This window comes from Gavialis gangeticus, unplaced genomic scaffold, assembly GCF_001723915.1.
Source record: "Gavialis gangeticus isolate Ggan-Ray unplaced genomic scaffold, GavGan_comp1, whole genome shotgun sequence".
In the NCBI taxonomy this organism is placed as follows: Eukaryota; Metazoa; Chordata; order Crocodylia; family Gavialidae; genus Gavialis; species Gavialis gangeticus.
Window position 1 is genome coordinate 18,623,152 of NW_017729031.1, and position 17,146 is coordinate 18,640,297.

A 17,146-nucleotide genomic window follows, 5' to 3' on the forward strand; every position below is an offset into this window, starting at 1 on the left:
CCACCCGCATGATCCAGGGACTACAGGGCAGACCCTACGTTGAAAGACTGTGGGACCTAAACCTGTTCAGCCTCCACAAGAGAAGGGTGAGGGGGGACCTGGTGACTGTCTATAAATTCACTAGGGGGGACCAGAAGGGTTTGGGGGAGACACTGTTTCCCCTAGCGCCCCCTGGCATGACAAGGAACAATGGACACAAATTATTAGAGAGTAGGTTTAGATTAGACATCTGCAAGAACTACTTCACAGTTAGGGCGGCTAAGAGCTGGAACCAACTTCCTAGGGAAGTGGTGCTGGCCCCTACCCTGGGGGTCTTTAAGAAGAAGCTTGATGACTACCTGGCTGGACTCATTTGAGTCCAGTCTTTTCTCCCACCCAAGTGGGGGGTCAGACTTGAAGATCTACAAGGTCCCTTCTGACCCTACTTCTATGATTCTATGAATTATCACTACATGATAATTTACAAAGAGCTTTTGGTCAAGGATTTTCACAGGGGACTTTGTACCGGTTTAGAAAATCAGCCTCCTTTGGAGTGAAAAATGGGGCTGTTTTCCCCTGCACAGGAGGGTTTCCCCTGCATAGCAGGTTTGGACCAAAAAAAGTGTGAAGAACTGGTTTCCAATAGACAAACAAGTAAAACTCATTTTCTTTCCGTCCAAAGGGAAAAAACCACCAAGAAAGGACAAAGATAAATTCCCAGAAAAGACTCAATGTGCCTCTCCTTTGAAAGAAGCAGGAGCAGAATAAAATGGTGGTTGACTCTGCACACAGAGAGACTAATTTAAAATAAAAAACACATTTACAAGCTACACACTATAAACAATTTATCTAACTGAGCCCTTAGACATTTAAAAATATAACTGACTACTACAGCTCACTAGAAACTGTAATTGCTTTCCAAAATTCATATATTCTTTTTTTTCCAGAAATGATCTTTTTTTTAAATAGGAAACAAAAGTTTGTTTAAAATCCTTCTAAAATATATTCTTGTAAATATTTTCTTTTAGGAGAAAAAAAAAACTATTTTCCACTGAAAAAATTCTCAGGCTTGGAGTAATTACTCATCTAGGACCCTAGCAAGGGTATCAGAGCTCATATCCGTGAAAAGGGCCATTAAATCATTAACGATCCTAAACACTGGCATCCTGAGTTTTCATTACATCCAAAAGGCAGCACCTCCAGCAGCAGCATCCTTTATGCTGCAGCTCTGATTTGCTAATGACTCCTAAAATGAACAAATGCCATGTCCTGAACAGCTGAGACCACGTTCTGAAACATACTGAAGTTTCTTTTGAGATTTCCTAGCCACGCAGGCCTAAACTCAGTTTAGTTTAGGAGGTGCAGTGAGATCACAGCTTAAATTGGCATGTCTACAAACATATTTCCTGTATGTTGTAGCTTGATATTTTTATTCTTGGGCTGCTTGAAAGCTACTTTGTGTTACCATCAAAAGTAGAAAAATGCTTCCTTAACCCTATATGTGTATACAAATAATAGACAGAGACACATTTCCTCTCTTAGATCTCCAAGGAAAAAGGGCAAAGTGCCTTTCCACGGTGCTCATAGAGACATGCTTCATTAGGTTTTCAAATTACTGGCAGAGATAGAGAAAGAATTTGCCATGTTCCACATTAGCAGCAAGAACAGTGCTGAGCCTATAGATTTGCTTTTATGCTTCCAATTTATATTTGTTGTGTTAGCTTCTGTGTTAGTTTGGCAACTTTTGAAAGATATCTGTAAAAGGCTAACTGTTAAATAAAGTTTCAGGCAAACTGTGCAAGGTTTGCAATTGTTTTTATGCTTCCTTCAGATGTTTGAGTTTGAGTTTGTACTTATCTGTGTTACTAGGTTTTCAGACAATGATGCATTACAGCAGGAAATACTAATACCCACAATTAATTCCTTGATGTATAGCTTGATTCTGTCATTCTTCATTCCCATTCTGTCACTTTCCTATTATACTGTTCTGACAATTCCCCAAAGATTCAGAAGAGAGATGGCTTTGGGGGAAGTCATGCCACTAATCATTGATAGCAATATGTTGCACAGCAAAGATTGGTTTCAGTTTTGTCAGCAGGGTTGATACTCAGGTGCATCTCTACAGGGAAGGAAGTTCTTTGTGAGATTCATTTACAAGCAGAAAATTTAATGGGCTGCAAGGTTCGATCATGAGGGTTTTCTGCTGAAGCAAGCTTGTCATTTTAGTTTTAACTACAGGAGACAGGACAAAATGGTTAAAGCAATCCAATTATATAAGCTATTGAACAGAACGGGATTTCTGGCTACCTTTCATTAGAGAAGCAAAGTTGCACCGGCTGTAGCTGCTTTAAAACTCTCAGGTGCAAAGGAATTTGCAAACCCCAAATACAGTAAGGGGGCTGATTTGTATTGTTGCTGGACACCCACTCTTTCACTGGGTTCAGCTGAAATTCTGGATGCTCAGCAGTTCTGAAAAATCACATCCTAGAGTTCGGTGTTCTGCTCATGAGATGAATCTCTCTGCTGAAACAGGTATTACTAACAATATATAATTTGTAGGAATTTTTAAAAAATGAGACTACTAATCGGACACGTGAACCCTAAAACTGGTGACTACTGTTAGTTTTGAACAATGCAGAAGGAGTAACTCAAAACTACTATAATCACCAGATGGATGTGGAAGGGCATCATGGTGACTAGCCGGTTGCATTTACAATTTAAGGGGTGAATGACAATGCTAAAATGAAAATGGTTGAAACTTAGGAAGGTGAACAGAGTGCCCTTGCTAACCAGATTGCGAAGGGCATTTAGAGCGATAAATGCCAACCTCTTGTTCTACCATTCTCCACCCCCCACCTCTGATTAGTATGGGTGAATTGTGGCTGCAACTTGCGTGCAATCTACACTGAGGAAATAATTAGTTTAAAGATTTTGACAGATGTTTAGCAAAACTCAGATTTCTTTGCTAATCAAGGTAAACAGAGAGGGTCTTTTGTGTTACTAGGGTCTAACTGACACTGTATCAGCCGATACAGGGCTTACTCCCTGAAATCAGAAATAATAGGGTTTGTTCAACGATTACAGCAGAGGCTGACCAGACTTCCCACATTTCCAACCAAAGGTATGTTTTATGTTACTGAAAAATTCTCATCTTTGCAAGTGGAATTATCTAGAAAACAGTGATGGAAAATAAGTCAATATGGCTTGCTCTTTATAGCTAGAAGTATTGCCAGAGATGTTGTTTCAAGGGTAGTTGGATTAATAATAGCTTTGTCATAATTAATGGGCAGCATGTCTCTATTTGCTTCCTGGTAATTCTTTGTAAAATGTGCTTTAAAAAGGAGAGCTTGAAATAAAGAAATGTGCAACTATAGAAAGACTGATAAGCAAAGGCAAAGCAAAACATTGCTGAAAGGAGGACATAGTGAGAAAGGGTGACCATTTTCAACCTCTGTCTCCAAAATAGAACCAAACTTTATTTAATGTTCCCGGTAGCTTTGATAAATGACCTTTTGCTTTCTAATCAGCCTGTCCCTCTGCTGAAGGTTACCCTGTGCCAAGTCCATAGATCTCTAGCCAGGGAGCGAGCCGTGTCTGTGCTCACTGACAGACTGTGACGTGCTCCCTGCTCTACCTACTGCACAGAAGTAGAGAAACATTCTTGTGTTGCAGATATAGCTCTCTGCTTTCCACACGTTTCAAGCAGAGGAAGGCATTTGGTCCGTAGACCCTGCGAATTAAGGAGCCAAACTGTGACGGGAGAACAAAAGCCGCTGTAATCCCTGAAGGGGCAGGTGGGAGAAAGTGTTGCAGTTTCTGTTCTCTCAGTATCAGTAGGAAAAGAAGATACCTTATAAAATGTGCAGAGGGAGGAAGAGGCAAGTATGGGCTAAAGGCAAGGGGGAAAGGGGAGCAGGCAGGGCACAGGCTCTGGGCACTGACTTGGGGCAGGGGAGGCACAAAAACATCAGCCACTTCCACAACCGGTCCAGCACCACTGCCGTCAGGGATCCAGCTGCTTCTATTGCCCTCACATTGCCACCACTATTCCGGGGGGGCAAAACTACGCAACTACACCTCTAGTTAAAGGCCCCTGACTTTTCTCTCTGGGAGGTTTTTGGAAAAGTTTGAAGTCCTGACCAATGTGCGTCCTTGTTCTTTTCATTCCTTTTGACCAATTTAGTTCAAATGAGAGAAATGCTTACACTTGTGAATCTGTGTCGTTTGCCCCTTACATCTGTAAATGGTCCAATGTCATAAGTCAATCTCATACCTTCTCCACAAACTAGGGCCAGAGCTTTGTTTTACTCCTCTGCAACATCTTCCTCCCCACCTCTGCCCCCATGCCTTTTTAAATAAATACAGGAGCTAAATGATCTGTTTTCAGGGTCTCTGACACTTAACCCCCAATTCAGAAATGTCAAAAATCATTGCCAATAGTCAACCTGTAGTCATTTCATGCTAAATAGATCTAAGGAGGGAAACATGGGGGTGAATTCTGACAAGTGCTCTGTGTCCCCTACAAGCGCTTTATGTCCTGAACTCTCATTGGCTCCAGCTACAGTTAACTTAAAGGGCACTGACAGATGTACAGCTTCTCACTGTAACTCGTGGTGCTTTGTAGGAAGTGCCATGAGTTACAGCATTCCCCACAACCGACAGACCCCCCAACCAATGGGAGAGGAGGGAGTTCATCTGGGTTTGCTCAGCTTGGGCTGGAGGGTGGGATGGGTGAATTGGAGCCCCCCAGCCCACCCCCGAGGTTACCCCCCTCCTATTCTGAAGACAGCACCAGGGGTAGGACTGAGCTGTTTCAATCCAGCCCTCCTCCCAGCATGCACTGACAGACATTAATGAAGGTGCTTTGCTTTGAAGCACCTTCATCTGAACGCTCATGTAATGAGGGTTCAGATTGTTGTGCTATCGGGTACTTTTAAAGAACTCTGCAGCCATGCACTTCTGTAAGAGCATGGCTGTAGAGCATGTTCAAGGAGCTGATTGCACAATAAATGTAACTTAGGTCTGCACCCACAATTTCCAGTGGGCAGTTGGCTGGGAACTAGAGTTTATTGAAAAATCAGAATTCCTCTGCTGTGAGAGCGCCAGATATTTTGACATTTGTTTTGGTCCAGCCAGAATTAAACCTAAATTTGAAATATCAAAATGTTTCATAGAACAGAAAATGTAAAAAAACTTCAGTTTCAATACAAAACTATGTCTGTCTAAGCTCCCTCTTCCTCTACATAGACCAGACCCTCTATTTGATTATATCTTCCCATCATGCACCATAGGATTTCAACTGGAGTGGAACTGTGGTCTATAGAGGGAGATATAGATCTACATGAGAAATCATATGCTATAGGAGAACAGGGCCACAAAGTGTCTGACCTAGCATGTCTGTTGTGTCTCATGACCGTTGATGAAGATATGAAACATTTCAGTTCAGTTACACAAATGAAAGTGTCTGAATTTTGGTTGACCTGAATAATAATTTGTTTTGATTCTCTCAATGGAAAACAAAAACTTTCCAAAGGACTACTGAAAAAGGTATATTGCTAGGTAGGTACAATGACATATTTCAAACTACTGCTAATCATGTCAAATTAAGATTGCAGTTTGATACAGACATAGAAACATAAACCAGCCTGTTACATGCGACAAAAACAGATGAAAAATTCCTGATCTGATCTGTTGGTAATCCATACCTTCAAACAATGTAAATAATAGGCACTGATCTTTGCTAACTGGTATAATCCAATAATCCAACAATACCTAGTACTAGTGCAAAGATTATGCACTAGTTGGTTAATTATCCACTCCATAAGCTTCTGCAAAGTGCTGAATCTCTTTTAACACTACATTTGAGTCCACCTGATATGTTATTAAGAGTTTAAGCTTTGATTGAGAAAAGCCCATAAACATATTTTGCTAAGTAGGAATAGATTTAATCAGATGAATGAAGGTAAGCATGTGTTTAACTGTTCACCTGAATCAGGGACTTCTTTCCCACTATTGGTAAATGCAAATTAAATGGTCCTTATTATAATGAAAACATGTGGGTTCACAGCAAATTTTGAAAAATACGCCTGTGCCTAGATAGAACTGAATATGGCTTTTCTGTATAGTCTGGCTAAAAGATGCTGCTTAATTTCTGAGTTCCTTACAGCATTCCTGATAGCAATCACATCTGCTACCATAAAACCCATCACAGCCTCTGCCTTTGGGAAAAACACATTTAATTATCAGTAAAGTTCAAGCTCAGCTTGTTATGATGAATTATTAGAACCTGTCATCATTTTCTTACAAAAAAGGCTATAATGGAATACAATTTTATGTTTTTCCATTTAATTGATGAAGGTCTGAGTTTTTATTATTCTTGCTGGACTCAAGTGTAAGATGCTGAAAAAGCTAATATGATATCATTGTATCTAGCTAATGTGTACTCTCTGCAAAATTGATAAGCCTATCAAGACACAAATTATCTAAAATTTGATAAATGTGTTGGAAATCATTGAATGTTCAAACAAATAAAGCAGAGCAATTTCTCTTTTTCCCCTTCTTCAAGCTTAGTTTTTTGTTCCAGCAGTTCAGTGATTCTGCATTATTATTGCTATATATGGCATAAAAGACAGTAGAGATACTGAAATTAGTGTGAAAAAGCCAGAGAAGTACTATACAGTTATAGTAGGGACTTGAATACATTCTTGTAAGATAACATCTCTTGAGCTTTGTCGCCAACCCATGGGAAATGGCCGCGTTCTAAGCAAACTTGCGCAAGGAGCTATTTCCAGACATTAACTTCCCGGGCTGGTGGAGGTATAATGAACACAATTACCAAACGAAGTAGTGGATTCTCCCTCTCTTGACATCTTCAAGACTGGATACTTTTCTGGATGATATGCTGTAGTCAAACTCACGCTATTGGGCTCAGGACAGAAGTAACTGGATCAAGTTCTGAGGCATTAAAGAGATCAGCAGAAATCATCTGATGTTCTTTTCTGGCCTAAAAATCTATGGCTTTGGAGAAATGGATAAAAGCACTTGTAATAAGAATGGGCCACTGAAAAAAAATCAGACCAACTGAAGTGCACAAGTTCTCTTTCTTGACTAAACAAGTATTTTTCAAATGCAAAAGAACTGTTCTTTACTAGAAAGCAGGCACTACAGCAGCATGGTGAGATACTGAGCAAGTCAGTTTTCCAGCATGTGCTTCATTCTTTTATTACAAATTTTTTTATTTCCTGTAAATTGCTAACCAAAGTGAATAAACAACCTAACAAAAGGCACAGGACCATGCTTGCTAATAGCAAAAAAGCCCTCATCAAACAAGGAGCATTTACAATGTATGGAGGAAAATGGATCCTCGGAGGGTTCAGTTCTCTTACACTGTAAAACCTTTTGACTTAAAATAAAAGAATCTGCACGCTAAAAATGCATTATACTTTGGAAAGCACAGAAATTATTGCTTTTTCTGACAATTTCACCACATTTCAGCTCCCTGAGTTCCTCTAGTGTAAGCTCTGTGCATTGAGCATTCAATTCCAGAATCAAGTCATTCTTTGTTAAAAACAGTTTAAAAATGTTAAACACTTGTAAAACATAAAGCATTTCTTATCAAGAGCTTACATAGCTCATCTTCAAGCAACTGATTCACCTTAGTACTTCTGCAGCTCTTAAGCCTGGCTCTGTCAATGCAAGTGGGACAAGATAGCAATAGGAATTAGGTAGAGTCAGATATTAAGGGTTACACTAGATTCAAGAGGACTTAAGTCTGCAAACAATATAAATTTGGTAAAGTCTTTTTTTTTTTAGTGTAAAGTTTAACTCACCACTTACAAAAACATTTATTCCTCCAACTCAGAAAAAATATTCTTTGTACAGAAATATTCACTCATAATAAAATGATTTGTATAACCATGTGTTCACATGTTATGCAAAGCTAAATGAAAGATTGTCAGATGCAGTAATCTGTGAATGCTTGCTGCTGACATATATTTGATTATCCTATATGTATGCTGGGGTGCTTATTACCGTGGAATAACCATGTTATAAAACAGGATATGTTATGTACCATGAGTCAATATAGATTTTGCTTAGCATGGTTTGGTGCTGTGGTCCAACCCCTTCCCCCAGCATGATAGTAATATTGTGATTTTAAAGACCCCACCAACTGTGTACGAAGTCATTATGCTCATTTAACTGCTGCATACACAGTTGCCCATGCCACAACATTTTGCAAATCTGTATGCATTATGCCTCTGAAAAGGTGTGGGTCAGGTTTTTACTTCAGGGATAGGTGAGGGTTTGCATCAATTCTTGTTTAATCCAAGCAATATTGCTTTTTCTGCAGCAAGGGAGATAAGTTATTTTCTTAGCAGTGGTTATGGCCGGCTGCGCCATGAAGTCCTATTCCCAACATCACCCAGCTGCTTTTTAACTTGTGAACAAGATTGAAAGTGGCTGAAGAGCTATACATAAACATGACGTTGTTTCACCCAGGCTTTTCTATCATATTGACACTTTTCCATAGTATCATTACAGCAATGCTATTTGTGCTGTTACAGATAAGCATCTGTCAGTGTTTCCATTAAAATCCCCTATTTTTACGGGTTTTAACTCAGCCATGAAAAATTTAGTCCACAGGCAGAAACTTGACATACAAGGTTTCCATTTAGGAATGATCTTTATTGTCTTTTTTTTCCTTCTGCATCCAAAGAAGAGAAGAATTTATGCAAGTTGAATTAGAGATATGAGCCTGACTACTAAATCCGGATCCAGCTCTCAAGGCTGGCAAGTGCAGTGTTTTTGGTTTAGGAAGTCAGATGGTAGTTTCAGTTCTAATTGCAAATTCATATTGGAAATGCTTGCAGATATGACTGAGGGTTTCCATTCAAGTTTCTCTCGGCGTTTACATGGCATGAGCAGCCTCCGCATGCAAAGCAGATCAGGGAAGGAGCAGAAAGCAGAGTAGGAGATCGGCCAGAGGAATGGGATCAGAGTGGCACTCGGAGGGTTCAGGGCTAATTTGTGGTGTGTCTGCCAGAAAGGTTGTCCCTCACAGATTTATATTATTAAGAGACCATGAATAGTAACTTCATGGGGTTAGGTTATGTTTTTTAGTTTTATTACTGTAACCGATGGCTTTATTTCTAAAAAGAATATTACAGTATAGACTAAATCTTCTTAATTTTCTGTTTTACAAGGTGAGGCAGTTAAAGATTAAAAATAAAGGAGTGTACTGTACTATCACAACACCAGTTACTGATCAAACTTAAGAAATAGCAGACCTACAAATTAACACTATTGAGAACAACATTTTAGTCTAGTCTGACTTTAAGCATTGTCCCTAAATGATAAAAATAGCACAAAAAATCTATATTTATGAATCAAGTGTCATCTGGACTATTCTGAAGGAGAGTATACAGAACAGAGAGTATATAGAAATGAAAAATTAGCCCTTCATGCTAAACCTGCCAAAGTTATACATTCCGACAGCTGTCCTCTGTATGTATATGCATAATGATATAGTCTATATCAGTGTTTCTCAACCCCCGAGTTGCAAGAATATATGAAAGGGTCGTGAACAAATTTAAAAAAAGGATCAACAAACTTTAAAAATAGATTCTCCTTTAAAGGCGAAAAATGTGTGAAACCGTGGCTTTCCCCTTGCAGACTGGCAGCCCCACACACCCCTCTTACCCCACACACCCACCCCCTGCCCCACACACTGGGGGGGCTGGGACCTGGGGGCAGCAGGTTGGGAATGAGGAGCACTGGGTTGGGACTGGCCATCGATGGTTACAAATGGGTCCTGGTACAGAAAAGGTTGAGAACCACTGGTCTATATGGTCACATAATGATTACATGCACAATTCACAGGCTCCCTTCCACATACAGTTCCAAGAGTGGATGCACAAAAGTGCAGAATAGCTAGAAATCTAAATGTACTACTTTCACACATTTGACTTTTACAACCTAAAGTTCTCAGTTTCATCAACATTTAACAATAAAGTTATTAAAAGCAACGTTTTTGCTTTACACTCAGCTTTTCCTAGTTAACATTTTGAAATGAAGTCAGTGATTTTCTGTGCTGAAGACCTAAGTAGGACCTAAGTCTCAGTGGATGAATTGCTTAATAGTCCTTGAAAGTCAGATAGTCAGATCCCCTGTAAGGTGGTAAACTGGAGCATCCAAAATAATGGTTATTCTTACTTGTGTATCAAGTTGTTATTTAACATCTATCAACTTTAAAAATTACTTTTATATTGTACCTGCAACTGTAGGTAGCGTTTTATTCATGGCAACAGAGTAAGCTTTGCTCTCGAACAGTTGCAAGGTATGAACAAGTACAGCACAGCTAAAGTTTAAAGACTGTCATGTGGACATTGTAATAAGCAGGCTTCAGGGAACAGCTGAAATGTGAGAAATGATTTCAAAGGGAAGGGTTAGAAAAAAGATTAGATTGGAGGTTTTTAAGTGGGGAAAAACCCCCAGACAATTTTGCTTCTTCCTTTCACTCTACTTTTCAGACACTATGCTCTTTGGCCGAGAAACAGACCTTTTTCCTCTTAGTCCCAGTCCAATAAAATCCTTAGTCTAAACTAGTAGTAGTAGTCTAAAATTAGTCTAAACTAATTAAAGTAGTCCCCTTGAATGATTTTTTTGTGTAAAGAATAATCAGGTAAGGATGGGACCCGATTGTATAAAAATGAATGCTATTAATGCTGACTTAGTTATCTTTCCATTTTCATTTTCACTTTCTATAATCCTGTCTCTCTCTCTCGAAACAGATATTTTGTGACACTAAACAAGTAGTGCATGCCACAGATGTTTTGGATTGGGAAGACAAAGATGCTGCAGAGACATTGGTCGACAATGTTGTCCATTCCAGGATCATTAATCCTTTACGTCTATTTGTTAAGCCATCACCAGTGTTGAAACATGGCCAGGTGTCATATTCAGACAGCATAGACAACTTTTGGGATTGGCTATCCAACATCACTGAGGTTCAGGAGTCTCTTGCACGAACTAAACGCAGACCAATTGTAAAAACTGGGAAATTCAAGAAGATGTTTGGCTGGGGAGACTTCCACTCCAACATCAAAACTGTTAAACTTAATCTCCTCATCACAGGGAAAATTGTTGACCACGGCAATGGAACCTTCAGTGTTTATTTCCGACATAACTCAACGGGTCTGGGAAACGTTTCTGTAAGCCTGGTGCCACCTTCCAAAGTGGTGGAATTTGAATCATCGCCACAGTCAACACTGGAGACCAAGGAATCCAAGTCCTTCAACTGTCGAATTGAGTATGAAAAAACAGATCGTGCTAAGAAAACTGCTTTGTGCAATTTTGACCCTTCAAAGATCTGCTACCAGGAGCAGACCCAAAGCCATGTTTCTTGGTTGTGCTCTAAACCATTTAAAGTTATCTGTATTTACATTGCTTTTTACAGCGTAGATTACAAACTGGTGCAAAAGGTCTGCCCTGATTATAATTACCATAGCGAGACTCCATACTTGTCCTCTGGCTGATGTGATCCATGTTCTGAATAACTGTAGAAATTCAGCATTGGTCATAAACGTAAGAGTTTCCTTTAATCTATGAGGACAATGCTATCAGGTTAAGGTCTTTCAAAACTTGTGGCTGTGTTTGTGCTGTATCGTAAATATTCAAACTGTTTATGTAAAAAACATTTTCATTTGACAAAGTTGCATTCCTGCTACGTTGTCATTAATAAGGGAAGTGTCAAGCAGATGCAGGATAAGAAGAAACAAAATTATGCATGTCACAAACACTGATCTTGAAAATTATTGAAGCAGGTTGGAGGGCTGCTTGAGCTAGCAGATACATTGATGTCTTTTAGTTGATTTGTACAGCACTTACACATTAAGTTCTCAATACGGAGTGGGAACTGGAGACACAAACAATGACAAATAAGACTGCTACAAGATGTCCATATGAAACCCCCAGTAACTATTAACTCTCCCACTGATTTTGCTGGTTATGTACACAGGGCTTGAAGAATCTAGTCCTAACATTTGAAGAAAATGGTATTTCTATGAAAGAAATGAAAGGAAGTTGGTTCTTCTTGGGCATTTCTAAAAGTAGGTGTAAGCATTGACATGAAAGAGTTATTTCTTCAGCTTTCTTACCTCTGGATATGCAATGATATAATCAGACCTTGCTAACCCTGTGAGACCCTGTCAGTACAGGTTTGGTGTCGATTTCTCCCGGCTGTGGTTGCCATTGCTTTGCTTTATTCTCAGGTGTTTCATATATGCCAGTACTAATTTTACAGTAGAACATGTGTACCTTGATCTGTGTTCACTGAGTCCTAGAGCAACAACGAGTAGATGTTTCATTTAGAAGTAAGCATTTATCTTTACGTCTTGCTGTAGAGCCCCATCCTAATATTACATTCCTAGCTAACATCAAAATATCATAAATTAAGGCCAATATCCCAAAAGGACACGTTTTCTTTTTCACAAGTCCCCAGTTAAAATGGCTGTTTTCAAATTAATAAAAAACAAAACATAAAATCACTGAAAAATAGAAGGTCAACACCCATCTGACTACTGAGACCCTATGCAGATATCCACATGCTATGGCCAAATTCCAGCTGGCCTCAAACAACATGGCTCTACTGAAGCCAACAGAAGAATTTACTCCTGTGGTGCAGAAGTAAGCATAAACATCATATGAGCTTTCTTAAGTAAAAAGGCATGTAAAAAAAATGAAAGCCAACACTTTTTCATTTCTGATGTCACAGATTCTGGCCGAGATTTGGAAAGGAAGTAGCTGGGAAAGGGGGGAAGTCTTGTTACATGTAAGGGAACACTGATGAGTGCTGGCAGAAAAGTACATTAACATGAAAATTAAGTTGTGCTAACATGTACTTGTAGAGATATGGCAGTGCCTCTAAACAGACAAGGAGACAGACTATATGTCAAGGCAAAAAGGACCTCACCTGCTGACTTTTTTTTTGTTTGCTTGCTTGTAAAGCTTCATACTGAAAAAGAAAAAGTTGAATTTGTTTTTGTTTTAAGGTTACAAATTTAGAAACGTGACTTGGTTTTATTGAGAATCTAAAGGTTTCCGCTCACTTCGTGCATGTAGTCTCCCATTCTCAATAATAGAGTTTTCCATTTTTTTAGTCTATGACTGCTAATGCCTTCATAATGTTTTATGTTCAGTAGGGCGTGCTCTAGATCGGGGTGGCCAACCCACAACAGACATGCCACAAGTGGTATGCACAACCCATTTTTGTGGCATGTAAATGATCAGAAAGTGGATAGGAAGGAGAGCAGTAGCAGGCAGGGAACAGAGGTACAAGTTGGGGAAGGAGTGAGAAGTGGATCAGATCAGGGAAGAGGTGAGAGGCAAAGCATGATCAGACTGGGAGGAAAACCACAGTTAGGAAGGGAGGGAGAAGCAAGTGGGGAAGGGAGCAAAAGGCAAACTAACAAGAGAGGGCTGGGAGCAAAGCAGCAAGCAAAGGTTGGGGGGTGGTAAGAAACAAAATCAGGCTGGAAGCAAAGCGGCAAGTGGAGAGGTTGCAAGAAACAGGTAAGATCTGGCAAAGTGGAATGGGGCTGGGAGCAAGGCAGCAGGTAGGGGAGGGAGTGAGATGGCTTATGCAGGAAGATCCAGTGAGGGAGAGCCTTTCTTCATTTACTGCCACAAGGCAAATAAACCCCATGTTTTGTGTACAATTCTTGTAGTTTATTTAGTTTTCATTTTCTACAATGCTTAGTAACGTTGTAAAAGAAGATAAAATAATTATCACTCACCTCAATGCTTTTAAAACAACACCCGAGTAGATTTTCATCTCATTTTTTTGTCATGATACCTCAAGGTCGTGAAATGTTCCTTTTTTATGAGCCTCCACAACTGTGGGCCCATGGACTAGCCCTAGGCTCTGCATACAAATTCTACTCCCTGAAGCCGATGAAACATCCTTAAGTTCCACTGATTTAAGAGAATAAAAAGCACACAGTTCACATCGTTGCTGAATTTGGCACAAATTGATAAACAGCCACAGTGGTGTCTGCTACATTCTGTACCTGTCCCCATAGCAGGCTCATATTATTCCTTGCACCTTATTTTGATGCACAGGGTGAGAACATTTCAAAGATCATTTCCCATTTCCTGCTTGTTTCACTTATGCACACAAACTGCTCTTTGAAATTCAGAGGCTGATCTCTGGCAGACAAGGTTCTCTGGGTAAATCCGATATCTTTTATTAGACCAGCTCATATAGTTGGAAAAATTCTTCTTAGCAAGCTTTCAGGTACAAACACCCTTCGTCCAGCAAAGAGGTAGTGAAGAGTAGGGCAATGGCTAGCTGTGGCTCCCCCTTAGCCATTACATGCTTAACTTTTCAAATAGTTAATTACAGTGTGAGTAGTCACCCTATGGGAGAGGAGGTTGGAGGTATTTTTTTTCTACCCAAGGCATTATACTTGCAATGTCTCTGCTGGGGGATTGCTGCTTTGTTCTACCCCTCCTTAGGCCCCAGGAGAGAACTCTGACCCTCCAAGTTTAATTGCCATGTTGTGTTTGACACCCCGGTGCTAAGAAGTGGAGATCCCTTCCTTGACTTGCTAATGCAAGTCTGGGGTCTTTTCTGCCTGGAGTGTACGTAACATGGAAGCAAGTGCTGCCAGGAGTCTACAGCCATGCAGATGCATGACTAAGGCCCCATATGCACATTACACTTGAGGCATGATTAACCAGTTAATCACATCTTAAATTGCAACCGAGACACATTCAATCAATGAACAGCATGATAAAACAAGGAATAAGCCACAACATTATTCTACAAAAAGAAAAAAAAAGTGTAATAAAACGTTGTGGCTTGTTCTCATCACACCATGAATTGAATGGGCTTGGGAGCCCCATCAGCTGCCAAGGCTCCCATCGGCAGGGGTGCATCACCCACTGCCCTGGCTGTGAGCCCCATCAGCTGCATGGGAGCTTGCTACTTGCTGGTGCAGGGGGAGCCAGGGACTGTAATTATGGGCTCCCTTACACTGGCAATAAGGCACAATTGGCAAGCGTCTCTCTCATGGTAAGAGGTGCGATTGTGTGGGTTGCGCATCAGCTCCTATCGCGCCTTTGCCTGAACACCTAGAAGGGCTCCAAGGTTAAGACTGTTTTTTTTACTAAGGCTGCCCAGTGGCATCTGAAAACAAAACAACAGCAGTACGTATTGTGATCCCTGGCCCTGCCGGGGGTGTGGAGAGCAGGGGGGTCATTCAAATGTGAAGAGGAAGACTGTTCCTGGGTTTTACTTGCCTTTCCTTCGTTCTTTCAAAAGCAAATAGGAGCTTGCAGCTGTTCAGTCAGGATCAGCGAGGCTCCTTGCCAGTTTCCCCACCGATCCCTCAGAGACTGGCTCCCGATCGCAAGGAGCCAGCAATCGCACCCTGTACCACTATGGTTCCCAAGCGCCTGCTGCCACTTACTCTGCACACATGTGGGAGGGCAGGAGGTTTCTTTCTCCACTTTCCCTGCTGTTCCTGACTTGTCATACAACCGCTGCTTCCTAACACTAGTCATACACTTTGCCAAGGTCTTTTCATAGGAATCTGACCCTCCTCTTCACCTGCTCAGAGGGAGATAAGCAGTGGGGAGGCAGTTGTTAGGAATGATGGTTTCTTGCTCAATATGTTCATCAGGCCTCAAGAGAGGAGCTTATTTGTTTGACTTCCATGTTTGTAGTTAGCTTTTCTGCTTTTTGAAACCATGCAATCCCAGGCAGTTGAGGAATCTTGAACTCCACAAGCCTTGTCACTTATTCCAGACCTTGCATACCCAGTATTGGTGATGTATAGTCTAAAGACATAATTATCTGCAGTATTCACTTGCAGATATGCAGTGAAGTTATTATGAAAAAGTTTGTCATTCAGCAGCAGCTATTTTGGTTTCAGAACACAGTGGTCTCACTGGGCATTTAATATCTTCCCTTTAGAATCATCATGTTCCTGCAATAACACTTTTTATTGGTCACTAGTTGTTTCTCAATTGTATTAACAGAAACAAAATAAACCAGAGGTGATCAACCCATGGCATGGGTGGCCTCTGTGTGGCACACAGCACAGAGGAAGGGGAGCAGAGTGGCACTCTGGTAGGGTGCAGAGCTAACCTTGTGGCATGCCCTGTTGAAAAAAGACTGGTTACCACTGATCTAGATTTAGGTGTATATTAGCTAGACGTTATTGCTATATTCTCTGAGTTCGACGTTTGGTGCTTTTGTAACTTAGTCGTAAGCCATGACTTTATTGCCATGTATTTTTACCCAGCACTATAGAAAACTTAATAACAAACAAAATTACAAGGTATTTATTGTAGAGTATGTGAAAACCATAAATGTATATACACAAATATGTGTACATGTAGAGAATATATGTGTACACTTATTTCTATGTAAATAAAGAGAGTTTGCTAAATCTGTCACTTGTTTGTTGCATCCTTTAATTTAAAAAAAAAAATTTGTTTCTTCTTAAATATTTTCCAGCTTGATTATTCACTTGTTCTGCACAAGTTTCATTTTGTGCAGAACATGTTCTTTCTCCAGAAGTACATCTTATGCAGCAGAATCAAGGAGGCTATAGACCCAAGAAAACAGAGCACCATTAAGGTTCTGTAGCATTCACTTTGTTAGGAGTAACATGATACCAACTGGTTTTTATGCAAGGTAACAGTTCTTACCATGACCTGTTTAAAAAGGTGTGCTTGTTACAAAGATTATTTTTAAAAATACATTTTGAGACTATTTTAAAATATGAGACAAAAACTAAAGTCCTAAATCAGATCTTATTTCCATGAGGACCTCCTAGGTCCACCTCTTGGGTAAAACTTGTAGAAGGAACAGAGGCCTCACTGTTTATCCAGTTCTTGCTTAGACACTGTCCCAGTGAGACACTAATATGTGGATCACCCTCTCAGACAAATCACATCATGGTGGCCTGGGACAAAAGCACAGTTGCTTCAAAAGTAGTTAAACCTCTGTGTAGCCCTACCCAGGATATATGTGAGCACCTGCATAAAGGGTCCCTCCATGCAGAAAATATTGACCAGACCATCTTACTCAATTGAGACCTCAGGATCTGGCTCCCTATTAGAAAAATCTCACAAATAGTGCACAAGATTGTGACATCCT

The 17,146-nt window shown here is 40.2% G+C and overlaps 1 protein-coding gene across 1 annotated transcript in view; it reads left to right on the forward strand.

Annotated features, from left to right (window-relative positions):
- Positions 1 to 16,437, forward strand: part of NXPH2 (neurexophilin 2) — a 25,585-nt gene extending 9,148 nt beyond the window's left edge. Inside the window, exon 3 of the mRNA XM_019522797.1 lies at positions 10,770 to 16,437. Within this exon, the coding sequence (XP_019378342.1) occupies positions 10,770 to 11,513 (744 nt within the window). The 3' untranslated portion in view covers positions 11,514 to 16,437. The remainder of the gene's footprint in view (positions 1 to 10,769) is intronic.
- The last annotated feature ends 709 nt before the right edge of the window (positions 16,438 to 17,146 follow it).